General features: G+C 39.0%; 1 protein-coding gene across 5 annotated transcripts in view; it reads right to left on the reverse strand.

Moving 5' to 3' along the window:
* Nucleotides 1–27,101, reverse strand: part of LOC109569039 (glycerophosphodiester phosphodiesterase domain-containing protein 4-like) — a 153,551-nt gene that overhangs the window by 7,935 nt on the left and 118,515 nt on the right. For all 5 annotated transcript variants that reach the window (XM_070803967.1, XM_070803965.1, XM_070803964.1 and 2 more), the window contains 3 exons: nucleotides 11,911–12,058; nucleotides 7,187–7,269; nucleotides 886–938 (listed from right to left, as the gene is read on the reverse strand). In XM_070803967.1, the coding sequence (XP_070660068.1) occupies nucleotides 886–938; nucleotides 7,187–7,269; nucleotides 11,911–12,058 (284 nt within the window). The remainder of the gene's footprint in view (nucleotides 1–885; nucleotides 939–7,186; nucleotides 7,270–11,910; nucleotides 12,059–27,101) is intronic.

Consider the following 27,101-nt stretch of genomic DNA (forward strand, 5'->3'; position numbering starts at 1 on the left):
TTTGTGACTGTACCAACTTTACTTAAGGCTTCAAGAGCTATGGGAGGAAAGTGTATTATGAACTGCCTCCTAACTGGTTTTCTCTCTGACATTGCATTGGCTTCCAAACCAGTAACTCACTATGTGACTATCTCCACAACCTCCTAAATAATAAACTCTAGCTTCCCTTCCCTTACTGGACCTATCTCACTCAGTCCTGAGTTATTTTGCTGAATAATACATTATTTTGCTATTCTATCCTTTTATCCAGAAGTTTAAGCATATTGCTCCCTTGTTGAAACTCATTTGTCATTTCCTGATTGTTTATATGCAGAGCCTAGACTCTAGTCCAGAATTCCAGGATCTCAGCAATTTTCTCCTTCTGACTTCCAACATAATCACAACTGGAGCCACAAAAAGCACATTCAACCCCGATGAGCATGGCAGCTTCCCTGTCCTGGTCCTAGATGCCTGAACCAAAGATGTCAACTGCTATACCTTTGCCTGCTTCCTCACTGGTTCTCTGTAGGCCAGAGCTCTGTTCTCTTGAGCCGCCCTCCACAGAGAGCTTTCAGGTACTTCAGTCTTTCTCACAGTGCCTGACACAAAGTGGGAACTCAATAATAATTGTGACGAATGAATATATGAACAAGACAGCAAATAACCACATTAAAAAATCTTCCAAGGAGTCTCACTGCTTAAGAGAAGAAAGTCCACAATGAATCTGGATGTTAAGGGCCCCTTAGTATCTGTGCCCAGCCTATTTTTCCCAGCTTCTCACTGGTTCCCACCCCCTGATTTTTAGACTCCTTCAATTCTTGTCAGGAACATTAAAGGCAGGCCCTGCCTCCTGGAGGCAATGGTTAGGGATGAAGAGATGGGAGGGTGCTAGGCCTCTGACTTTACCTGTGTAACTGGTGATACCTTGGAGGATTTTTTCACTCTGGCTTTCTCTCAACCTAGAAGGGAGCAGAGTGTTCATGAGCCTCACAGACCTCTTTCAAAGCGACAATAATAACAGGCAGTGAATAGAAAAGAACATTACCCAGTCAAATGCTACCTTAGGCAGAGGGTTTGTAGCATCCCCCCTTAAAAGATAACTCAAATGAAATGATGGGCATGATGAGGTCTAAGGAACCACGGTCCCTTCTAGCTAAAATTCTTCTACCAGATGTCCCCTCCCCCACCCTGAACCTTATAATCTTGTAGCATTTTCCCTCAAGAATTCTCAAATGTCATTTTTTTAAAATTTTATTTTATTTTTAAACTTTACAATATTGTATTAGTTTTGCCAAATATCAAAATGAATCCGCCACAGGTATACCCGCGTTCCCCATCCTGAACCCTCCACCCTCCTCCCTCCCCTCCCCTCCCTCTGGGTCGTCCCATTGCACCAGCCCCAAGCCTCCAGTACCGTGCATCGAACCTGGACTGGTGACTCGTTTCATACATGATATTATACATGTTTCAATGCTATTTTCCCAAATCTCCCCACCCTCTCCCTCTCCCACAGAGTCCATAAGACTGATCTATACATCGGTGTCTCTTTTGCTGTCTCGTATACAGGGTTATTGTTTCCATCTTTCTAAATTCCATATATATGCGTTAGTATACTGTATTGGTGTTTTTCTTTCTGGCTTACTTCACTCTGTATAATAGGTTCCAGTTTCATCCATCTCATTAGAACTGATTCAAATGTATTCTTTTTAATGGCTGAGTAATACTCCATTGTGTATATGTACCACAGCTTTCTTATCCATTCATCTGCTGATGGGCATCTAGGTTGCTTCCATGTCCTGGCTATTATAAACAGTGCTGCGATGAACATTGGGGTACATGTGTCTCTTTCCCTTCCGGTTTCCTCAGTGTGTATGCCCAGCAGTGGGATTGCTGAATCATAAGGCAGTTCTATTTCCAGTTTTTTAAGGAATTTCCACACTGTTCTCCATAGTGGCTGTACTAGTTTGCATTCCCACCAACAGTGTAAGAGGGTTCCCTTTTCTCCACACCCTCTCCAGCATTTATTGCTTGTAGACTTTTGGATCGCAGCCATTCTGACTGGCGTGAAGTGGTACCTCATAGTGGTTTTGATTTGCATTTCTCTGATAATGAGTGATGTTGAGCATCTTTTCATGTGTTTGTTAGCCATCTTTATGTCTTCTTTGGAGAAATGTCTATTTAGTTCTTTGGCCCATTTTTTGATTGGGTCATTTATTTTTCTGGAGTTGAGCTGTAGGAATTGCTTGTATATTTTTGAGATTAGTTGTTTGTCTGTTGCTTCATTTGCTATTATTTTCTCCCATTCTGAAGGCTGCCTTTTCACCTTGCTAATAGTTTCCTTTGTTGTGCAGAAGCTTTTAAGTTTAATTAGGTCCCATTTGTTTATTTTTGCTTTTATTTCCAATATTCTGGGAGGTGGGTCATAGAGGATCCTGCTGTGATGTATGTCAGAGAGTGTTTTGCCTATGTTCTCCTCTAGAAGTTTTATAGTTTCTGGTCTTACATTGAGATCTTTAATCCATTTTGAGTTTATTTTTGTGTATGGTGTTAGAAAGTGTTCTAGTTTCATTCTTTTACAAGTGGTTGACCAGTTTTCCCAGCACCACTTGTTAAAGAGGTTGTCTTTAATCCATTGTATATTCTTGCCTCCTTTGTCAAAGATAAGGTGTCCATATGTGCGTCGATTTATCTCTGGGCTTTCTATTTTGTTCCATTGATCAATATTTCTGTCTTTGTGCCAGTACCATACTGTCTTGATAACTGTGGCTTTGTAATAGAGCCTGAAGTCAGGCAGGTTGATTCCTCTAGTTCCATTCTTCTTTCTCAAGATAGCTTTGGCTATTCGAGGTTTTTTGTATTTCCATACAAATTGTGAAATTATTTGTTCTAGCTCTGTGAAGAATACCGTTGGTAGCTTGATAGGGATTGCATTGAATCTATAAATTGCTTTGGGTAGTATACTCATTTTCACTATATTGATTCTTCCAATCCATGAACATGGTATATTTCTCCATCTATTAGTGTCCTCTTTGATTTCTTTCACCAGTGTTTTATAGTTTTCTATATATAGGTCTTTGGTTTCTTTACGTAGATATATTCCTAAGTATTTTATTCTTTCCGTTGCAATGGTGAATGGAATTGTTTCCCTAATTTCTCTTTCTATTTTCTCATTATTAGTGTGTAGGAATGCAAGGGATTTCTGTGTGTTGATTTTATATCCTGCAACTTTACTATAGTCATTGATTAGTTCTAGTAATTTTCTGGTGGAGTCTTTAGCGTTTTCTATGTAAAGGATCATGTCATCTGCAAACAGTGAGAGTTTTACTTCTTCTTTTCCAATTTGGATTCCTTTTATTTCTTTTTCTGCTCTGATTGCTGTGGCCAAAACTTCCAAAACTATGTTGAATAGTAATGGTGAAAGTGGGCACCCTTGTCTTGTTCCTGACTTTAGAGGAAATGCTTTCAATTTTTCACCATTGAGGATAATGTTTGCTGTGGGTTTGTCATATATAGCTTTTATTATGTTGAGGTATGTTCCTTCTATTCCTGCTTTCTGGAGAGTTCTTATCATAAATGGATGTTGAATTTTGTCAAAGGCTTTCTCTGCATCTATTGAGATAATCATATGGTTTTTATTTTTCAATTTGTTAATGTGGTGTATAACATTGATTGATTTGCGGATATTGAAGAATCCTTGCATCCCTGGAATAAAGCCCACTTGGTCATGGTGTATGATCTTTTTAATGTGTTGTTGGATTCTGATTGCTAGAATTTTGTTAAGGATTTTTGCATCTATGTTCATCAGTGATATTGGCCTGTAGTTTTCTTTTTTTGTGGCATCTTTGTCAGGTTTTGTTATTAGGGTGATGGTGGCCTCATAGAATGAGTTTGGAAGTTTACCTTCCTCTGCGATTTTCTGGAAGAGTTTGAGCAGGACAGGTGTTAGCTCTTTAAATTTTTGGTAGAATTCAGCTGTGAAGCCATCAGGACCTGGGCTTTTGTTTGCTGGAAGATTTTTGATTACAGTTTCAATTTCTGTGCTTGTGATGGGTCTGTTAAGATTTTCTATTTCTTCCTGGCCCAGTTTTGGAAAGTTGTACTTTTCTAAGAATTTGTCCATTTCTTCCACGTTGTCCATTTTATTGGCATATAATTGTTGATAGTAGTCTCTTATGAACCTTTGTATTTCTGTGTTGTCTGTTGTGATCTCTCCATTTTCATTTCTAATTTTATTGATTTTATTTTTCTCCCTTTGTTTCTTGATGAGTCTGGCTAATGGTTTGTCAATTTTATTTATCCTCTCAAAGAACCAGCTTTTGGCTTTGTTGATTTTTGCTATGGTCTCTTTTGTTTGTTTTGCATTTATTTCTGCCCTAATTTTTAAGATTTCTTTCCTTCTACTAACCCTGGGGTTCTTCATTTCTTCCTTTTCTAGTTGCTTTAGGTGTAGGGTTAGGTTATTTATTTGATTTTTTTCTTGTTTCTTCAGGTATGCCTGTGTTGCTATGAACTTTCCCCTTAGGACTGCTTTTAAAGTGTCCCACAGGTTTTGAGTTGTTATGTTTTCATTTTCATTAGTTTCTATGTAAATTTTGATTTCTTTTTTGATTTCTTCTGTGATTTGTTGGTTATTCAGCAGGGTGTTGTTCATCCTCCATATGTTGGAATTTTTAATAGTTTTTCTCCTGTAATTGAGATCTAATCTTACTGCATTGTGGTCAGAAAAGATGCTTGGAATGATTTCTATTTTTTTGAATTTACCAAGGCTAGATTTATGGCCCAGGATGTGATCTATCCTGGAGAAGGTTCTATGTGCACTTGAGAAAAAGGTGAAATTCATTGTTTTGGGATGAAATGTCCTATAGATATCAATTAGGTCTAACTGGTCTATTGTATCGTTTAATGTTTGTGTTTCCTTGTTAATTTTCTGTTTAGATGATCTATCCATAGGTGTGAGTGGGGTATTAAAGTCTCCCACTATTATTGTGTTATTGTTAATTTCTCCTTTCATACTTGTTAGCATTTGTCTTACATATTGCGGCGCTCCCGTGTTGGGTGCATATATATTTATAATTGTTATATCTTCTTCTTGGATTGATCCTTTGATCATTATGTAGTGACCATCTTTGTCTCTTTTCACAGCCTTTGTTTTAAAGTCTATTTTATTTGATATAAGTATTGCTACTCCTGCTTTCTTTTGGTCCCGATTTGCATGAAAAATCTTTTTCCAGCCCTTCACTTTCAGTCTGTATGTGTCCCCTGTTTTGAGGTGGGTTTCTTGTAGACAACATATGTAGGGGTCTTGTTTTTGTATCCATTCAACCAGTCTTTGTCTTTTGGTTGGGGCATTCACCCCATTTACATTTAAGGTAATTACTGATAAGTATGATTCCGTTGCCATTTACTTTATTGTTTTGGGTTCGAGTTTATACACTGTTTTTGTGTTTCCTGTCTAGAGAAAATCCTTTAGTATTTGTTGGAGAGCTGGTTTGGTGGTGCTGAATTCTCTCAGCTTTTGCTTGTCTGAGAAGCTTTTGATTTCTCCTTCATATTTGAATGAGATCCTTGCTGGGTACAATAATCTGGGCTGTAGGTTATTTTCTTTCATCACTTTAAGTATGTCTTGCCATTCCCTCCTGGCTTGAAGAGTTTCTATTGAAAGATCAGCTGTTATCCTTATGGGAATTCCCTTGTGTGTTATTTGTTGTTTTTCCCTTGCTGCTTTTAATATTTGTTCTTTGTGTTTGATCTTTGTTAATTTGATTAATATGTGTCTTGGGGTGTTTTGCCTTGGGTTTATCCTGTTTGGGACTCTCTGGGTTTCTTGGACTTGGGTGATTATTTCCTTCCCCATTTTAGGGAAGTTTTCAACTATTATCTCCTCAAGTATTTTCTCACGGTCTTTCTTTTTGTCTTCTTCTTCTGGGACCCCTATGATTCGAATGTTGTAGTGTTTAATATTGTCCTGGAGGTCTCTGAGATTGTCCTCATTTCTTTTAATTCGTTTTTCTTTTATCCTCTCTGATTCATTTATTTCTACCATTCTATCTTTGAATCCACTAATCCTATCTTCTGCCTCTGTTATTCTACTATTTGTTGCCTCCAGAGTGTTTTTAATTTCATTTATTGCATTATTCATTTTATATTGACTCTCTTTTATTTCTTCTAGGTCCTTGTTAAACCTTTCTTGCATCTTCTCAGTCTTTGTCTCCAAGCTATTTATCTGTGATTCCATTTTGATTTCAAGATTTTGGATCAATTTCACTATCATTATTCGGAATTCTTTATCAGGTAGATTCCCTATCTCTTCCTCTTTTGTTTGGTTTGGTGAGCATTTATCCTGTTCCTTTATCTGCTGGGTATTCCTCTGTCTCTTCATCTTGTTTAAATTGCTGAGTTTGGGGTGTCCTTTCTGTATTCTGGCAGTTTGTGGAGTTCTATTTATTGTGGCGTTTCCTCGCTCTGTGTGGATTTGTACAGGTGGCTTGTCAAGGTTTCTTGGTTAGGGAAGCTTGTGTCGGTGTTCTGGTGAGTGGAGCTGTATTTCTTCTCTCTCCTTTCGAAGACCTGGGTTGCTTTTCTGGGTGTCTGATGTCCTCTGCCGGCATTCAGAAGTTGTTTTGTGGAATTTACTCGGCGTTTAAATGTTCTTTTGATGAATTTGTGGGGGAAAAAGTGTTCTCCCTGTCCTACTCCTCCGCCATCTTAGCTCCTCCTCTGTCATTTTTTTTTTTTTTGACAGATAAAAAGACTATGGTCTTGAAAGGGGCAGTGTCACCCAGCAACCAAAGGAAAAGCCAGGACTAAAACCCAGGCTTCCTGGAGTGGAAGCTTGCCCTTCACACAGCATCTTGCTATGTCCCATCTCGTGGAAGGAGGGGAAGGTGGAGGCACTTGTTCTGAGCAGTCTTCAACCCCTCTCCTCTCCCAACTGATCCACAGGGGATCTGTATTAATAGGCTTTGATTAAGCTTTAGTGAGAGTCCTAGTTCTTAGAATATGATCTCGTGTTGAGGAGGAAGAAGGGGTGTGAGGACCTGCAGCCAGCATGAGAAGAAATGGGAGGTTAGGATGATAAAACCCCATCTCCCTGAGGATTTGCCATGTGGGGTTACAGGAAGAATGTAACTGTTTTTTTCTTAAATTTCTGTAAAACCATTTATATTTTTGGAAAAAAAATCATTTAAAATTACAAATAAATGCTTACCAAATAGAATAAAATATGGCAACAATGAAAACTGCAGAAAGAATATCCAAGAAAATCCACATGAACATATAGAAATCTGGTGTCTGCAAAACAGAAAACACAGTTATAGGAGTTTGGAGCTGGAAGGGATTGTAGCTCATGTGGGTCAAGTCCCTTGCTTGAACCAGGGATGGAGCAGGGGCAGAGCAGGGGGAGGAACCACGATTGCCTGAGTTAGTGTCAAACACAGAGGGTACCTGCTGCTGTCCTAACAATCCCCTCTTACATGTACCAAGGGCTCTATAAGGGCTAAAACACTCCACACACTTCATCTCTCTGGACCCTTGACTGAGGCCTGAGGGAGTCCCAGAGATGTCACATAGCAAGTCTATTCTGGACCCAGGACTACAAGCCCGAGTTTCTTGACTTCCAGTGCTCTCTGTGCTCATGACACAGCTTTCCAAACCTGGCTGTGCATCTAAATCTACCTGAGCATCAGATTTTAGTAATACAGGTTCCTGGGCCTCATTAGAGACTCAGGAATTAGAATTTCTGCCCTCCAGAAACAAGTAATCAGTCTGTGAACCAGCATTTAGGAATCATTCCCCTAAATCACGGTACTTCAAAGAAGCATGTCTCAACAATTCTCAAATACAATTCTTAACCAAGACTAACATGCCTACTTCTTGAGTCTCCTTGCATAAATCACGCATTTCACAAAGCCCCATCTTGTAGCTTCACTTGCATGAGATTTTACATTCCCTGGTTTGGTCTTCCCTTTCTACTTTCATTATTTCACCTCCAATACTACTTGATGGTACTGGGTCTGACATGATTTTTTCTTTCTTATGCCATTTCCACCCAATCACAAGGTCTTTTCTTGGACTGATTAGTAATGATAATATTAACGACAATAACACAAATGACTGTGATAATGATGAGCACAACTAAGTGTTATAAGCATGTTAAGGGTATTTGCACATCAATCCTTCGAACAGATCTAATAGGCAGGTACAGTAGAAGCTTTTAACCAAGTTCCACTAATCTAAGGCTCCTAATGCCCTATGGTGGAGAAGAAAATGGCAACCCACTCCAGTATTCTTTCCTAGAGAATCCCGTGGACAAAGGAGCCTGGTGGGCTGCTGTCCATATGGTCACACAGAGTTGGACACGACTGAAGCGACTTAGCATGCATGCATACATTGGAGAAGGAAATGGCAACCCACTCCAGTATTCTTGCCTGAATACTTGCCCGAATCCCAGGGACAGAGGAGCCTGGTGGGCTGCCATCTATGGGGTTGTACAGAGTTGGACACGACTGAAGCAACTTAGCAGCAGCAGCATTGCCTATGGGAACCTGACCAATGCCTTGGCCTGTTCTAGGATGCTCGTTGGGTGTGCTGTACAGTCACTAAGAATCAGTTGTTCTTACTGTCCATATGGCTTTATAACAACTGTACTTGTTATGATTGTGCAGTATAATTAAATATTACTCAGATCTTTAAAAATTGAGTAAAAAAAGATGGCATTTTCAAAGGACACTAAGTTGATGTTTAGAAATACTTGATGATAAAAGGAAAGGTTATTAAAAAAATAAACTGCAGGATTTCCCTGGTGGTGCAGTGAGTAAGGATTCGCCTGCCAATGCAGGAGATGCAGAAGATGTGGGTTCAATCCCTGGGTTGAGAAGACCTTCTGGAGGAGGAAATGGCAACCCACTCCAGCAATCTTGTCTGGAGAATGCCATGGACAGAGGAGCCTGGCCGGCTACAGTTCACAGGGTCGCACGACTGGGGAACTGAGCACACACACACGTCAATGCAGGGGACAAGCATTCAATCCTTGCTCTGGGGAGATTTCACATACTGAAGAACAACTCAAGACCATGCACCACAACTACTGAGTGCGTGCTTTAGAGCCCACAAGCCATAATTACCAAGCCCGCACGCCACAACTACTGAAGCCCACACACTCTAGGGCCCGAGAGCTGCAGCTGCTGAGCTTGTGTGCCCTCGGTGCTATGCTCCACAGCAAGAAAAGCCACTGAAATGAGAAGCTGCCTTTCTCATTGCAACGAAGAGTGGCCCTTGCTTGCTGCAACTAGAGAAAGCCCTTGCAAAGCAATGAAGACCCAGCACAGCCCTAAAACACACACACACACACACACACACACACACACACACACAAACTGCAAATGAATTAGGTATGAGTGAAACAGTAAGAGACAAGGGGTTGTGGGATTATTATGAAAATCTGGGTGGATATCTCATTCTCCCAATGACTTTAAGAATTGGACATGACTTAGTGTCTGAATAACAACCAAAGGAAACAAAACTTAGAAATTATACTTGGTTCATTTTGGAGTATATATAAGCAAGGGAATACAGAATTCAATCAGCTGAAATGCCCTCAAAGGAAAGACCTTGAGTCTTTGTCGAAAGGTGAATAAGTATTTTTAAATGTATGAGTTATGTATGTGGTGGATTGTTTATAAAAACGACCACAATATTTCTCACCAAATGCAGGCCTGTATGGAATATGACTTTGTTGTTCCTCCCCATCAAGAAGTAAAGCGTGTCTCTCCTCTGCCCCCACCTTAGATCTGGACTTGACCATGTGATCATCTTTGGCCAGTGGAACATTAGCAAACATCACACTTGGGAGATCTTGGAAAAGGCACATGCACGGGGCTTGACCTCTCATTGCTGAGAACCCAGTGCCACCAGGTGAACGTGAGCAAGTTGGCGTCATCGAGGATAAGTGACTAAGTGAAGAGAGGCCTCAGTCATCCCGGTAGAATCCTAGACATATGGGTGAGGCCATCCTAGGTCACCTAGCCCGGCCACAGTGGCTGGGACCAGAGAAAGTGCTCAACCATCATAATGAATGTGAAATATTTGTCAGTTTTAAGCCACTAAGTATTAGATAGGTTTTTCCAACATAGTAAAATGCTAACAGACCACATATCATTTATTTCACAATTCCTCATCTAAAAATTTTGAATTAACAGACTGCTAAGCAGACAGGATTATATTGGATAAAATTTGCTTCTACTGTAGTGCCTTTAATCCCCAGTTTACAAATAACAAACTGAAGCCTGGACAAGTTAACTAACATTTCCAAGTTCACACAGTAAGGGGTTGGGCCAAGATCTGAGTCAGTATATTCTAACTCAGGGTGTGGGTTGCTTAGGCAGGCCCATGGATACAGGCCTTACCTTCCTGAACAAACTGACCTTGAGTCCTTTAAAAAAGCCCAGGCCAGGTGTAGAAACAAGCTTTTGACTTAACATCCTTTACACTCTCTGAATTTTGAATCACATGAATTTATTATCAATTTAAATATTAAATTGAAAAGTTTTACTTAATAAAGTTTTATTTAATATACCCAAAGGGACAACTTTCAGACATTACTGGTTTAGAGGGATAGGATTATGGAGGGGTATATTGATTTCCAACTTATGTACTTCAGAATGATTGAATTTTATATACTGAATAAGTTTAACCAATTTTAAAAGCAAAAATGCTAGAAAAATGTATAATATATACATGACGGAGGATATTACGGAGACAGGCAAGTAGAGAGGCTTCACCTATGCCAAGGGACCTGTCATCCAAGGTTTCCTTGAGGGTAATCTGAAGAATGCTGCCCAAGGCACCAAGGAAGAAGGAGTAAGCAGTTCGACAATTCCACCATAGGGCCTCAATGCAGTACTGGCCCTATGAGATTGTGCCCATGGCCCTGATCACCTCATACCTGCTCCTGACCCTGATCAAGTCAGAAACAAGGACCAGTGAGGCTGGAGGTATGGAGAAAGCAACCCAAGATATGTAAGCTTCTCATTTAGGTTTCTCTGACTAAAACTTTGATGTTCAAGGCAGTTTAGAGTTTGGGTTATTACTCTGGACAAGACATTTGATGTTGAATTGAGGCTTTCTGGTGATTAAAAAGAACTTTAAAAATTATATAAGAGTGAACTATAGACAAACTATGGAATCTGAGTGAGATCTTATTCAGGGACAAGAAAAGACTGAGGTCACAGAGCAGTTTTCTGCTGTAGGCTATTGTGTCTGACTCAGTCATCCCATTCTACCTCCACACTGATAAGAAAAATTAGCTCTGTATCATTTAACTGGTTAACTGGGGCTCCCTTCATAGATAATAAGTGATGGGATTTATCTGGAAGTGTAACCCAGATGTTCAGGCCCCCATGCCTCTAACCATAAGCAGTAGCTGGATACACACTCTCCTTTTCAAAAGCATTTTTACTCAGGATACACAGTTTTCTCTTGGTTTCTTTACCACACCTCGTATCACTGTCGTCGTTACTGTACCTTCAGGAAGGTGGAGCTGCAGTAACAAAACTCGGGAATCTGACCTCATTCTGAATATTGCATTCATGTGATAATGTCAAGGATCTTAACTTCAAGTTTAAGATTCCCCATGGTGATACTCCTAGTGGGTTGAATTCAACTCCAGAGCACTGCATTACATTATGCATGAAAGGCACATGGTGAGGACTCAATAAACAGTGATTATTATACCATTAATAATAATTTCTCCCTGAAAAATCACAGAAGGTGCTGGGTGAGAGAAGTGGGAATGCCACATCTTCAATGTCACATAAGTCTCTGCTCTTAAGTAGCTCACCTAGAGACCACACAGTGTGCTAGGTAGGGGTGGGGAGGGGGACAGAGACTCCTATTGTACCAGACTTGGAAGAACAATCTGGACAACCAGCTCACCATGAAGTAGTAAGGGTGATTGATCTCCTTCAGGACCTGAATGTTGTCTGTTGTCACTGAATGAATACTGGAACACCAGGCCAGTGAGAAGAGCCAAGGTTCATTCACGAGGTATACGTTGATGGTGATGTTAGCTGCTTTATATTCTCTGGGAAGAAAAAGAACCCACAGGAGATTTAGACTTAATCTCACTCTCACATCTAAAAGGGAAACAGCCACCATGTCGTGAAAGGTTGTTGCTTAAATCACTGGAAACACCTGGTCATGTGACAACTTATGATATGACATGCTGAATTAGCTCATGTTGCAATGAGGATAAAGCTCTAGGCTTAATACCTTTACTCCTGTACCAACAGTAGTATTTTATTCTTTTTTGATTTTTAAAATTTTTATTGAAATATAGTTGATTTACAACGTGTCAGTTTCAGGTTTATAGCAAAGCAATTCAATTATACATATATACAGTTCAGTTCAGTTCAGTCGCTCAGTTATGTCCAACTCTTTGTGACCCCATGAATCGCAGCACGCCAGGCCTCCCTGTCCATCACCAACTCCTGGAGTTCACCCAGACTCACGTCCATCGAGTTAGTGATGCCATCCAACCATCTCATCCTCTGTTGTCCCCTTCTCCTCCTGCCCCCAATCCCTCCCAGCATCAGAGTCTTTTCCAATGAGTCAACTCTTCGCATGAGGTGGCCAAAGTACTGGAGTTTCAGCTTTAGCATCATTCCTTCCAAAGAAATCCCAGGGCTGATCTCCTTCAGAATGGACTGGTTGGATCTCCTTGCAGTCCAAGGGACTCTCAAGAGTCTTCTCCAACACCACAGTTCAAAAGCATCAATTCTTTGGCGCTCAGCCTTCTTCACAGTCCAACTCTCACATCCATACATGACCACAGGAAAAACCATATACCTCTATCTAAATCTATATCTATTCTTTTTTAGAAACTTCTTCATTGTAGATTATTGTAAGATGTTGACTAGTTTCCTGTGCTACACTCTAGGTCCTTGTCGGTTATCTATTTTATTTATAGTAGTGTGTTTATTTTAATCCCAAACTTCTAATTTATCCCTCTCCCTTTTCCTTTGGTAACCATAAGCTTGTTTTCTATGTCAACAGTAATAGTAGTGTTTTAGTAAACTACATGCCCTAAGACAAAAAAGGAGGGAAAGAAGGGAGACAGGGAGGAAAAAGGAAAGCCCTGTCAGAATTTGTCAATTTCAATTCATGGTGTAAATATTCCTCCAATTTTTCTCCCATAAGCTGCTATGTGCCAGCTGCAGTACACTATTGTGTAGCAAATGTGCTTACTTCCATCAGAGCACTTACCACCCTTTACTCTATTTATCTTTTTTCCTATCAGTCTTCTTCACCTGACTGTAGCAAATTAAAAGCAAACACTTTGTGTTACTTGTCTCTGCATATCCAGTACTTGCTTCATAAGTAGTTAACTGAAGAAATAAAGAAATGAATGTTGATCTGGTAAATATTTACACTTCAAAAATAAAGACTTTTTTAAAAGCACTTAGTAGGAGAAATGGAACCCAAATTTCCCTGTGCACTAAATGCCAGTAAGTATTTGTGCACTGTCTAAAGAGGCAAGGAGATCCAGCCAGTCCACCCTAAAGGAGATCAGTCCTGAATATTCATTGGTAGGACTGATGTTGAAGCTGAAACTCCAATACTTTGGCCACCTGATGTGAAGAGCTGACTCATTTGAAAAGCCCCTGATGCTGGGAAAGATTGAGGGCAGGAGGAGAAGGGGACGACAGAGGATGAGATGGCTGGATGGCATCACCAACTCAATGGACATGAGTTTGGGTAAACTCTGGAAGTTGGTGATGGACAGGGAGGCCTGGCGTGCTGCAATTCATGAGGTCGCAAAGAGTCAGACACGACTGAGCAACTGAACTGAACTGAACTGAAGAGTCAGAAAGAAAGTAGAAGAACATCTAGTAATTCTAGTCAAGTTGTCATTTTTTGGAAAACCTCTCACAAACTACAGCAGGTAAATCCCTTGAAAATTTTTTTGTTGTAACCTTGAAATGGCATAGCATATTGGAACAGCTCTCTGCAAGTCTGCATTTGAATCTATCTTTGCCTTGTACTAGCTTCACAAGTTCTTAGGCTCAGTGTAAAAACTGTAAGATAAAAATAATACTACCACTTTCAAAGGAGTGCTTGCAATTACTTACCCATATTGGGTAACTAAGACAACTCTAATGTCTTAGAATTGTCTCTAAGATAATTCTACAGATCACTTAAAGATAAAGACAAAAAACAGAAATAAGGATACAGTAGTAAAAAGCTACCTTTTAAAACTTTTTGGAATCAACACGCAAAGACCATTCACAATTTCTATATATTAATAATGAACCTATATAAACTGAAACATAATGTACCATTAACAATTACCCCCAAAGAAATGTAAATACACAGGTATTAACAAAACAAACATAGGATCTGTAAGCCATAAACTACAAACTATTGATGAAGGTAATCAAAGAATATTTAAGAAGTGAAGAGACATGTATTTATGAATTGGAAGACTTAGCATCACAAAATTCTCCTCAAACTGATCTATAGGTTAATGCAATTTCTACCAAAATATCACCAAGGTTTTTTTTTTTTTTATACAATTAATTTGACTGACTCCAAAACGTATGTCAAAAGGCACAGCTCAAAATTAACTAAAACTTTATTGAAAAAGAATAAAGTGAGAAAGCATCACTCTACTTAATATTAAACCTTACTATATATAGCTACAGTAATCAAGAGAGTGTGGTATTAGGGAAGGAACAGACATATGGAACCGTGGGACACAATTTTAAACCCAGAAATAGACCCATAAGAATACGTCAAAATGACTTTTGACAAAGGTGTAAAAGCAATTCAATGGGATAAGAGTTTTTCAACAAATGGTACTAGAGCTATAGGACAGGCATATGTAGGCAAAAACCCCAGAAAACCTCAACTTACACCACATACTTCATATAAAAATGGACTCAAACGGATCACAGACAAATACATAATGTAAAACTACAAAGCTTTCAGGAAAAATTGAGACCTATGGGCTAGACAGAGAACTCTTAGACTTGACAGTAAAAGCATGACACATAAATGAGAAAATGATGTTAGACTTAACAAGAAATGTAGAACTTTTGTTCTGTGGAAGATTCTTAAGGATATGCTACAGACCAGAAATAGACTGGGACAAAATATTTGCAAACAGAACATCCAACAAAGGATTATATCTATCCACGTTTTGTCAGAACTCTCCACCATGACCTCTCCATCTTGGGTGGCCCTACACGATGGCATGGCTCATAGTTTCATTGAATTAGACAAGGATGTGATCCATGTGATCAGTTTGGTTAGTTTTCTGTAACTGTGGTGGTTTTCATGGTGGTTTTCATTCTGTCTGCTCTCTGATGGATAAGGATAAGAGGTTTGTGGAATCTTCCTGATGGGAGGGACTGGCTGAGGGAGGGGCCATGCTCAGTAAATCTTTAATCCAATTTTCTATTGATGGGTGGGGCTGTGTTCTCTCTCAGTAGTTTGGCCCGAGGTCAAACTATGGTAGGGGTAATGGCAACCTCCTTCAAAAGGGCTTATGCCAGCATGCATGGCTCCCAGGACTGTTGTATTCAGTGACCCTGAGCCCGTGGCAGGCCACGGTCAACCCGCGCCTCTGCTGGAGACTCCTGGACACTCATAGGCAAGTCTGGCTCAGTCTTTTGTGGGGTCCTTTCTCCTGGGTCCTGGTGTGCACAAGGTTTTGTTTGTGCCCTCCAAGAATCCATTTCCCCAGTCCTGTGGGAGTCCTGCAATCAAATCCCACTGGTCTTGAGTCAAATTCCCTGGGAATTCTCAGTACCTTTGTTGGATCCCCAGGTTGGGAAATCTGTTGTGAGCTCTAGAACTTTTGCAACAGTATGAGAACTTCTTTGGTATAATTGTTCTCCGGTTTATGGGTCGTCTGCTTGGTGGCTCTGCAGTGGGGCTAATGGCGACCTCCTCCAAGAGGACTTATGCCACATGCCACGTCTCCCAGGTCTGCTGCAGCCAGAGCCCCTGTCCCTGTGGCAGGCCACTGCTGACCCATGCCCTTGCAGGAGACACTCAAACACTCAAAGGCAGGTCTGGCTCTATCTCTTGTGGGGTCCCTGGGTCCTGATACACACAAGGTTTTGCTTGAGTCCTCTGAGCATCTCTGGTGGCTATGGGGTTTGATTCTAAACATGATTTTGCCCCTCCAACCATCTTGTTGGGGTTTCTCATTTGCCCTTTGATGTGGGGTATCTTTTTTTGGTGGGATCCAAAATCCTCCTGTCGATGGTTGTTCAGTGGTTAGTTGCAATTTTGAAGTTTTTGCAGAAGATGAGCGTATATCCTTCTACTCAAACTTAAGGCATTAGAAACTTACTCCCCACTGGGCCAATACTGGCATATTGGGAAGAGGACTCATTCATCTATTCATCTAGACTTTCAAACTACTGCACAATTGCACTCATCTCACATGCTAGCAAAGTAAGGCTCAAAATTCTCCAAGCAAGTCTTCAACAGGACGTGAACTGAGAACTTACAGATGTTCAAGCTGGTTTTAGAAAAGGCAGAACAACCAGAGATCAAATTGCCAACATCCATTGGATCACAGAAAAAGCAACAGAGTTCCAGAAAAACATCTATTTCTGCTTTATTGACTATACCAAAGCCTTTGACTGTGTGGATCACAACAAACTGTGGAAAATTCTTTAAGAGATGGGAATATCAGACCACCTTACCTGCCTCCTGAGAAGTCTGTATGCAGGTCAAGAAGCAACAGCAAGAACTGGACATGGAACAATGCACTGGTTCCAAGTTGGGAAAGGAGTACATCAAGGCTGTATATTGTCACCCTGCTTATTTAACTTATATGCAGAGTGCATCATGCGAAATGCTGGACTGTGTGAAGCACAGGCTGGAATCAAGATTGCTGGGAGAAATATCAATAACCTCAGATATGCAGATGACACCATCTTTATGGCAGAAAGAGAAGCGTCTTTTAATTTCATGACTGCTGTCACCATCTGCAGTGACTTTGGAACCTAAGAAAATAGTCTGTCACTGTTTCCATTGTTTTCCCATCTATTTACCAAGGCAACTAAGAACATAATAAGATCTTCAGTATCATTATGTGTCAGAGAATGAAAATTAAAACCACAGTGTGATATCACTACATACCTATCAGAATGGCTACAGTAAAAAATGACAATGCCATAAACTGCAAGGATGTAGAGCCCTGGGTCATCATACATTGCTGGTGGGATATAAAACAGTACAGGCCCTCTGAAAATGTTTGGAAGTTTCTTATAAAACTAAATAAAACTTACAAAGTTTCTTAGAAAACTTTGAAAACTACCATACTCCAGCAATTGCATTCTTAGCCATTAACCTCATAGAAGTAACAACTTATATTCACAGCAGGCAATTCAGGGAAGATGGCAGAAAAAGAAGCACCAGGAACCTGATCCCATCCTGGACAATAACACTGGCAAAATCTAATGCAACTATTAATATTTTGGTACTATGGCATCTATTGTAGTCTTACAACTTTCAGGGACATTTTAGATGGTAAGCTATAGTTAACATTGGTCAGTTTCAGCAACTATGACAGTAGCAGTTACCATTTCCAGACTCCCAGCTCCATGACAGGCAGCTGTGCCCACATTTCTAGAGCAGCTTGCACACAGCTTATAAGAGTCACAGGGGGCAAAACAGTCACCATCTTCCAATTACTGGGGAGCTGTGCTCTGATCAGTGATTGCTGCTTCTGGCTACAGACGTGCACAGAAAATGAATACAGTATTATTGTTGCTTTCCTCACCATGGCTCCCCCCTCACTGAAGCAAATATCTTCCCTTTCCACTAAAATGACTTCCAGTGGATTTAAAGGTTCAGTGCTCTTTCTTCCCCACCATTCATTTATCTCTTTCCCCCCTTTTTGGAGCCAGACATTAAAGATTAAGACATGCAACATATATGGGGAAAATTATGAAGTGATCACATATGCCAGGGAAAGGCATATTAGAGACCTAGAAGACCTTAAGTTTTGGTACAGAGACAACAACAACAACAACAAAAAACAAACAAACAAACCCCAAACAAACAGATAGCAAAACCCAGAAAACCCTGGAGAAGAAGATTCTGATTTCAAGAGTTACCAGATTATTACATTCAGTGTCCAGTTTTTAAGAAAAAAATCACAAAGTGTACAAAGAAACAAGAGAGTACGGTTTCATTCAAAGGAAAAATAAATAAATCAACAAGAACTGTCCCTGGAAAAGAGCTGATTTCAGATATACTAGATGAAGAGTTTTAAAAAACCATCTTGAAGATACTCAAAGAATTAAAAGAAGATATATAATTTTTTTAAAAATGAAGAAAACAGAAACATTAATAGACAGAAAGCCTAGAAAATACCACTCCCAACTCTAGAGCTGAAAACCACAATAAATGAAATGAAAAACTGAATATTAAAATCCAAAGGCAGATTTGACCAGACAGAAGAAATAATTAGTGAACTAGAAGATGAATCAATAGATATTAATGATTCTGTGGAAAAGAAGCAAAAAAAGATTGATGAAAATGGAACAGAGCCTAAGATATCTGTGGGACACCATTCAGCAAGTCAATATATGCATTTTTAGGTCCCAAAAGGAGAGAGAAAGGAGCAGAGAGAATATCTGAAGAAATAATGGCTGAAGCCTGCCCAAAGGTGATGGAAGATATGAATATAAATATCCAATCAACTCTAAGTAAGATGAACTCAAAGAGATCCTCCCTGTGACACAGTATATAATCAAAGTTCCAAAAGCCAAAGGCAAAGAAAGAATCTTGAAGCATTTGTCTTGTTGGAGATTCACAGGCACAGAAGGAAATTAAGATATCCCAGCACCCCACTCCAGTACTCTTGCCTGGAAAATCCCATGGACAGAGGAGCCTGGTGGGCTGCAGTCCATGGGGTCGCGAAGAGTCGGACACGACCGAGCGATTTCACTTTCACTTTATGCATTGGAAAAGGAAATGGCAACCCACTCCAGTGTTCTTGCCTGGAGAATCCCAGGGACGGGGGAGCCTGGTGGGCTGCTGTCTATGGGGTCGCACAGAGTCGGACACGACTGAAGCGACTTAGCAGTAGCAGCAGCAGCAGCAGCAGCAGGTAAACGAAAGCTGAAGGAGTTCATGGGCACTAGATCAGCCCTGTAGGAAAAACTCAAGAGAGTCCTCCAAGGTGAAATAAAGTCAAGAGACAGTAGCGCAAAGTCTAAGGGAGATAAAAGGATCTCAATGAAAGTAAATACAAGGGCAACGATAAAAGATAGTATTATTGTAACAATGGTGTGTAATTATAGTCTTTTATTTTATACATAATTTAGCAAAAGATCTATAGGAAAAAACCAGAATTATTAGTCTAAAAGCTAATAATTTTATAACTTTATCAACTTCACATGTGGTCTTCTACATAATTTGAGACACTTCTATTTAGAGGAATTATTAGTTTATGTTTGACACATACAGTATATAAAAATGAAATTTTCTGACACCAAAAAGTGAAAATGGAAGGATTGGAGTCATAAAGAAGAGTTATTGCATGTTACTGAATTTAAGCTTGTATAAATTCAACCACAGTGTCATAACTTTAGGATGGTAAGTGTAATTCCCATGGTAACACAAAATAATTAGGTATAAAAAAATATAAAAAAAGAAATGAGAAAAGGATTTAAGCAGTTCACTACAAAAAACAACTAAACACAAAAGAAAACAGTAAGGAAGAAAATAAAGGAAAAATTATAAAGTATATGCTGCTGCTGCTGCTAAGTCGCTTCAGTCATGTCTGACTGTGCGACCCCATAGATGGCAGCCCACCAGGCTCCGCCATCCCTGGGATTCTCCAGGCAAGAACACTGGGGTGGGTTGCCATTTCCTTCTCCAATGCATGAAAGAAGTGAAAGTGAAGTCGCTCAGTCATGCCCGACTCTTCGCGAGCCCATGGATTGCAGCCCACCAGGCTCCTCCGTCCATGGAATTTTCCAGGCAAGAGTACTGGAGTGGGTTGCCATTGCCTTCTCTGATAAGGTATATAGAAATAACAAATTAAAGTAACAGATGACAGAAACAATATTAAAAAAAATGACAGCAGTTAACAACATGACAATAATCTTCCCCATTTTCAGTAATTTTTAAAATATAAATAGATTAAACTCTCCAATCAGAGATTGTCAGAATGCATAAAAACATATGACCCATGTTTATGCTGTCCACGAGAGACTCATTTAAGATCCAAATGCACAGACAGATTGCAAGTGAAAGGACAGAAAAGTTATTCTATGCAAATAGTAACTAAAAAGAGCATGGGTGGCTATATTAATATCAGATAAAACAGGGACTATGTAAAAAAGTTTACATGTGACAAAGGAGGATATTATATATTAATACAAGTTTCAACATAGCAAGAAGATATATTAATCATAAACATTTACGTGCCTAATGATAGACCAGTAAAATTTACAAAGTAAACACTGACTAAATTGAAGCTGTATAATAACAGTTGGAGATTTTAATATCTCATTCTCAATGATAAATAGAACAGTTAGACAGAAGATAAGGAAACAGAGGACTTAACACAATAAACTATATCTAAGAGACAGAACACTCAATCCAATAAGCCCATACACATTCTTCTCAAGTGCATGTGTGACGACTCTCACTTTAGATATGTTAGGTCACAAATTATATCCAATCAAACACAATGAAGTCAGAAGTCTAACAAAAGGAAAATTGGAAAATTCACATATTTGTGGGACTTAAGTCTAAGGGAGACAAAAAATCCTCAATAAAAGTAAATATAAGGGCAAGTATAAAAGATAGTATTATTACACTTTCAAGTAACTAAAGGATAAAGAAAGAAATTGCAAGGGAAATGAAAAAAATATATGGAGATGAATGAAAATGAACACACAAAAACTCAAGGGATGCAGCAAAGGTGATGCTAAGGGGGAAATGCATAGTTATAAATTCTTACATTTAAAACATAAGAGGATTATTGCATCTATGTTCATCAGTAATGTGGGCCTGTAATTTTCTTTTTTGTGATATCTCTGCTTTTGGTATCAGAGTGACGGTGGCCTCACACAATGAATTCAGAAGTGTTCCTTCCAAATAATATCATCAATGTCACAGAAGAACATAGATGCAAAAATCCTCAACAAAATATGAGGAAACCAAATCCAACAATATATTTAAAAGCTCATATACCATGATCAAGTGGGATCTATCCCAAGACTACAAGTTTTCAGTATTATCAAATTGATCAATGTGAAATACCACATTAACAAACTGAAGAATAAAACCCATATGATCATTTCAATAGATGTGGAAAAAGCTTTTGATAAATTTAAATATCCATTTATGATAAAAACTCTACAGAAAGTGGGCAAACAGGGAACAGTCAGCATAATAAAGGCCACATATATGACAAACTCACAGCTAAGATCATACTCAGAGTTAAAAAGCTGAAAGCACTTCCTCTAAAATCAGATCAGGAACAAGACAAGAAGGCCCACACTTATCACTTTTATTCAACATAGTTTTGGAAGTCCTAGCCACAGAAATCACAGAAGAAAAGAAATAAAATGAATTCAAATTGGAAAAGAAGAAGTAAAACTGACTCCATAGATGACATGATAAAATAGAAAATACTAAAGACACTACCAGAAAACTACTGCTGCTGCTGAGTCGCTTCAGTCGTGTCCGACTCTATGCGACCCCATAGATGGTAGCCCACCAGGCTCCCCCGTCCCTGGGATTCTCCAAGCAAGAACACCTGAGTGGATTGCTGTTTCCTTCTCCAATGCATGAAAGTAAAGAGTGAAAGTCGCTCAGTCATGTCCGACTTTTAGCGACCCCATGGTCTGCAGCCTACCAGGCTTCTCCGTCCATGGGATTTTCCAGGCAAGAGTACTGGAGTGGGGTGCCATTGCCTTCTCCTGGGTGGCCTCCACAGACTGTCTTAAAATTCTGCTTCAGAAATAATATTTAGGCTCAAGTTCAAACATCTAGTTCTGCCTATTTGTTCATGACTTCTCAAGCATTTAGAGCATCTGCTTTAGAAGATAAAAATCCAAGAAGGCGAGAATGGCATCTCTTGCTCAGCATGCCTTGCTGTTGCATAACATATAGGTAGATTCTTCCTAAGCATGATTTAAGATGACTGAGGAGAAAACTCATATGAATCAAGTTGTTATTACTAACAAGTACCTATCTCTCTATCAATGAATTCAGTGAAGTTGAAAAATGCAAAATTAATGTGTATAAACCTATTGCACTTCTATACTGTAACAACAAAATATCAGAAAGAGAAATTAAGGAAACAACCCCACTTGCCATTGCATCAAAAACAATAAAATACCTAGGAATTAACCTACCTAAGGAGGCAAAAGACCTGTACTCTGAAAACTGTAAGATGTTGATAAAAGAAATGAAAGATGATGCAAAATAGATGGAAAGGTAAACTGTGTTCTTGGAATAGAAGAAATATTGTGAACAAATTATTGACTAGAGATGTATTAAGTTTTTTGTTACCCAAATGTTATTGACGGGAGATGTATCAATATTTACTTACATAACAAGTTGCCAGCCATAGGTTTTGGCTTTGGCAAAAATTCCCTGGTCAATAATGTGTATGAAAACACAAAAGACCCCAAATAACTAAAACAACCTTGAGAAAGAAGAAAGGGGCTCGAGGAATCATAGTCCCTGACTTCAAGCTATACTTAAAAGCTATGCAAACAGAACAGTATAGTGCTGGCACAAAAATAGACATGGAGATAAATGGGACTGGGATAGAAAGAACAAAAATAAACCCACACACTTACGATCAATTAGTCTACAACAAAGGAGGCAAGACTATACAAGGGAGAAAAGGTAGTCTCTTCAAAAAGTGGTGCTGCAAAAACTAGACAGCTATATGCAAAAGAATGAAATTAGAACAGTCTCTAACACCATACACAAAAATAAACTCAAAACGGATTAAAGACCTAAATGTAAGACCACCTATTATAAAAGTCTTAAAGGAATACATAGGTAGAACACTCTGTGATATAAATCATAATAAGATCTTTTTTGATCCATCTCCTGGAGTAATGAAAATAAAAACAAATGGGACCTAATTAAAACTTAAAAGCTTTTGCACGGCAAAGGAAACCATAAACAAAATGAAAGGACAACCCACAGAATGGGTGAAAATATTTGCAAATGAAGTGACTGACAAGGGGTTAAACTCCAAAATATACAAACAGCCCATGCAGCTCAATAGCAAAAAACAAACAACTCAATGAAAAAATGGGTATCAGATCTGAATAGATATTTCTCCAAAGAAGACATACAGGTGGCCAAAAAGCACATGAAAAGATGCTCAACATCACTAATTATTAGAGTAATGCAAATGGAAAATACAATGAGGCATCATTTCATACCAGTCAGAATGGCCATCATTAAAAAAAATACACAAATAATAAATGCTGGAGAAGATATGGAGAAAAGGGAACACTTCTGCTCTCTCAGTGGGAATGTAAATTGGTATAACTGCTAGGGAGAATAGTATTGAGGTTCCTTAAAAAACAAAAATAGTTACCATATGCTCCAGCAATCCCACTTGGGTATATATACAAAGAAAAGTCTAATTCAAAAGATGCATGTACCCCAATGGTCAGAACAGCACTATTAGCAATAGCCAACACATGGAGGCAACCTATACGTCCACTGACAGATGAAAGGATAAAGAAGATACGGTGTGCGTGTGTGCATGCGCGCACACACACAATGGAATATTACTCAGCCATAAAAAGAATGAAATAATGCCATTTGCCGCACATGGATGAACCTATTATGTGAAGTAAGCCAGATGGCAAAAGACAAATATCATACTACTTATATGGAATCTGAGAAAATGATACAAATAATTTTTTTTACAAAACAGAAATAGATTCTCAGACATAAAAAACAAACTTATAGTTGCCTAAGGGGAAATACAGGGAGGGATAAATTAAGAGTTAAATCAAGGGATAAATTAAGGTATAAATTAAAATATAAACAATATCAAATACAAAATAAACAAGGAACTTCTGTATAGCACAGGGAACTACATTTAATAATTTGAAACTCCAGTACTTTGGCCACCTCATACAAAGAGTTGACTCATTGGAAAAGACTCTGATGCTGGGAGGGATTGGGGGCAGGAGGAGAAGGGGACGACAGAGGATGAGATGGCTGGATGGCATTACCGACTCAATGGACATGAGTTTGAGTGAACTCCGGGAGTTGGTGATGGACAGGGAGGCCTGGCGTGCTGCGATTCATGGGGTCGCAAAGAGTTGGACACAACTGAGTGACTGAACTGAACTGAACAAACTATAATGGAAAAGAATAGGAAAAATTAAATATATATATGAATCAATTTGTTGTACACCTGAAACTAACACAACATTGTAAATAAATCATACTTCAATTAAAAAAATTTAAAAAAAGAAACAGTATTAAGGATATAATGTGCAATATGATAAATATAATTAATGCTGCTGTATGTTATATGTGAAAGTTATTAAGTAAAAAAAACTTCTTTCTATTTCTCCAGTTATGCATCTATATGAGATGATGGATGTTCACTGAACTTCTTGTGATAATCATTTAATGATATTTGTAAGTAAAACATTATGCTGTACAGCTTAAACTTATAGTGCTATATGTATATTTGAATAAAAGTGGAAGAAAAATTTCAAAACCAAGAAAGATTTCATATCAACAACATATCTTTACAACTTAGGAAACTAGAAAAAGAAGAACAAATTGACCCAACATAGTAAAAGGAAGAAAATAATAAAGATTAGTGCAAACACAAAACAGAACAGAAAACCAACAAAGAAACCAAAAGTTAGTTCTCTGAAAATATCAACAAAATTAGTAAATTTTTAGCTAGAGGTACTAACCAGTCTGTTGTTCCATGTCCAGTTCTAACTGTTGCTTCCTGACCTGCATACAGGTTTCTCAAGAGGCAGGTCAGGTGGTCTGGTATTCCCATCTCTTGAAGAATTTTCCACAGTTTATTGTGATCCACACAGTCAAAGGCTTTGGCATAGTCAATAAAGCAGAAATAGATGTTTTTCTGGAACTCTCTTGCTTTTTTGATGATCCAGTGGATGTTGGCAATTTGATCTCTGGTTCCTCTGCCTTTTGTAAAACCAGCTTGAACATCTGGAAGTTCATGGTTCATGTACTGCTGAAGCCTGGCTTGCAGAATTTTGAGCATTACTTTACTAGCATGTGAGATGAGTGCAGTTGTGCAGCAGTTTGAGCATTCTTTGGCATTGTCTTTCTTTGGGATTGGAATGAAAACTGACCTTTTCCAGTCCTGTGGCCACTGCTGAGTTTTCCAAATTTGCTGGCATATTGCGTGCAGCACTTTCACAGCATCATTTTCCAGGATTTGAAATAGCTCAACTGGAATTCCATCACCTCCACTAGTTTTGACAGTTAGAACTGGACATGGAACAGCAGACTGGTTCCAAATAGAAAAAGGAGTATGTCAAGGCTGTATTTTGTCACCCTGCTTATTTAACTTATATGCAGAGTACATCAGGAGAAATGCTGGGCTGGAAGAAGCACAAGCTGGAATCAAGATTGCCCGGAGAAATATCAATAACCTCAGATATGCAGATGACACTACCCTTATGGCAGAAAGTGAAGAGGAACTCAAAAGCCTCTTGATGAAAGTGAAAGAGGAGAGTGAAAACTTGGCTTAAAGCTCAACATTCAGAAAACGAAGATCATGGCATCTGGTCCCATCACTTCATGGGAAACAGATGGGGAAACAGTGGAAACAGTGTCAGACTTTATTTTTTTGGGCTTCAAAATCACTGCAGGTGGTGATTGCAGCCATGAAATTAAAAGACGCTTACTCCTTGGAAGGAAAGTTATGATCAACCTAGATAGCATATTTAAAAGCAGAGATATTACTTTGCCAACAAAGGTCTGTCTAGTCGAGGCTATGGTTTTTGCAGTGGTCATGTATGGATGTGAAAGTTGGACTGTGAAGAAAGCTGAGTGCTGAAGAATTGATGCTTTTGAAGTGTGGTGTTGGAGAAGACTCTTGAGAGTCCCTTGGACTGCAAGGAGATCCAACCAGTCCATCCTAAAGGAGATCAGTCCTGGGTGTACATTGGAAGGACTGATGATGAAGCTGAAACTCCAATACTTTGGCCACCTCATGTGAAAAGTTGACTCATTGGAAAAGACCCTGATGCTGGGAGGGCTTGGGGGCAGGAGGAGAAGGGGACGACAGAGGATGACATGGCTGGATGGCATCACCGACTCGATGGACATGAGTTTGAGTGAACTCCGGGAGTTGGTGATGGACAGGGAGGCCTGGCGTGCTGTGATTCATGGGTTGCAAAGAGTCCAACATGACTGAGCGACTGAACTGAACTGAACTAATAAGATAAAGAGAAAAGACCCAAATTACTGAAGTCAGAAATGAAAGTGAACATACTATTACAGGATTTATAGAATTAAAAGGATTATAAAGGATATGAGCAATATGAGCAATTGTATCCCAATAAATTAGGTAGCCTAGGTGAAATGGAAAAATTCCTAGAAGCAACAAACCTACCACAACTTATCATGAGGAATTAGAAAATGTGAATAGATCTACAATCAATAAGGAGATTGAATTATTAACTAAAACTCTTCCAACAAAGAAAAGCCCTGGATCCAATATCTTCACTGGTGAATTCCATCAAACATTTCAAGAAGAACTAATACGAACCCATTATGGCGACATTAGAAAACCAGGAATCAATAGGATGTGTTAATGTGAAGGAACTGGAGCATTTGTGTCCTTCTGTTTTTAGAGTTGTAAAAAATAGTACGGTGGTGTCTCAAAAAATTAAAATTAGAATTACCATATAATTCAGCAATTCCACTTCCTAGTATATACCCAAAAGAAATGAAAGCAGGGTCTTGAAGAGATACTTGTACCCCCATTTTCACAGCAGCTTTATTCACAATAACTGAAATGTGAAAGCAACCCAAGTGCCCATCTATTGACAAAAGGCTAAGCAAATAGTGGCATTTACACACAATGAATTATTATTCAG

Source organism: Bos indicus, chromosome 15 (genome assembly GCF_029378745.1).
Source record: "Bos indicus isolate NIAB-ARS_2022 breed Sahiwal x Tharparkar chromosome 15, NIAB-ARS_B.indTharparkar_mat_pri_1.0, whole genome shotgun sequence".
NCBI classification, from domain to species: Eukaryota; Metazoa; Chordata; class Mammalia; order Artiodactyla; family Bovidae; genus Bos; species Bos indicus.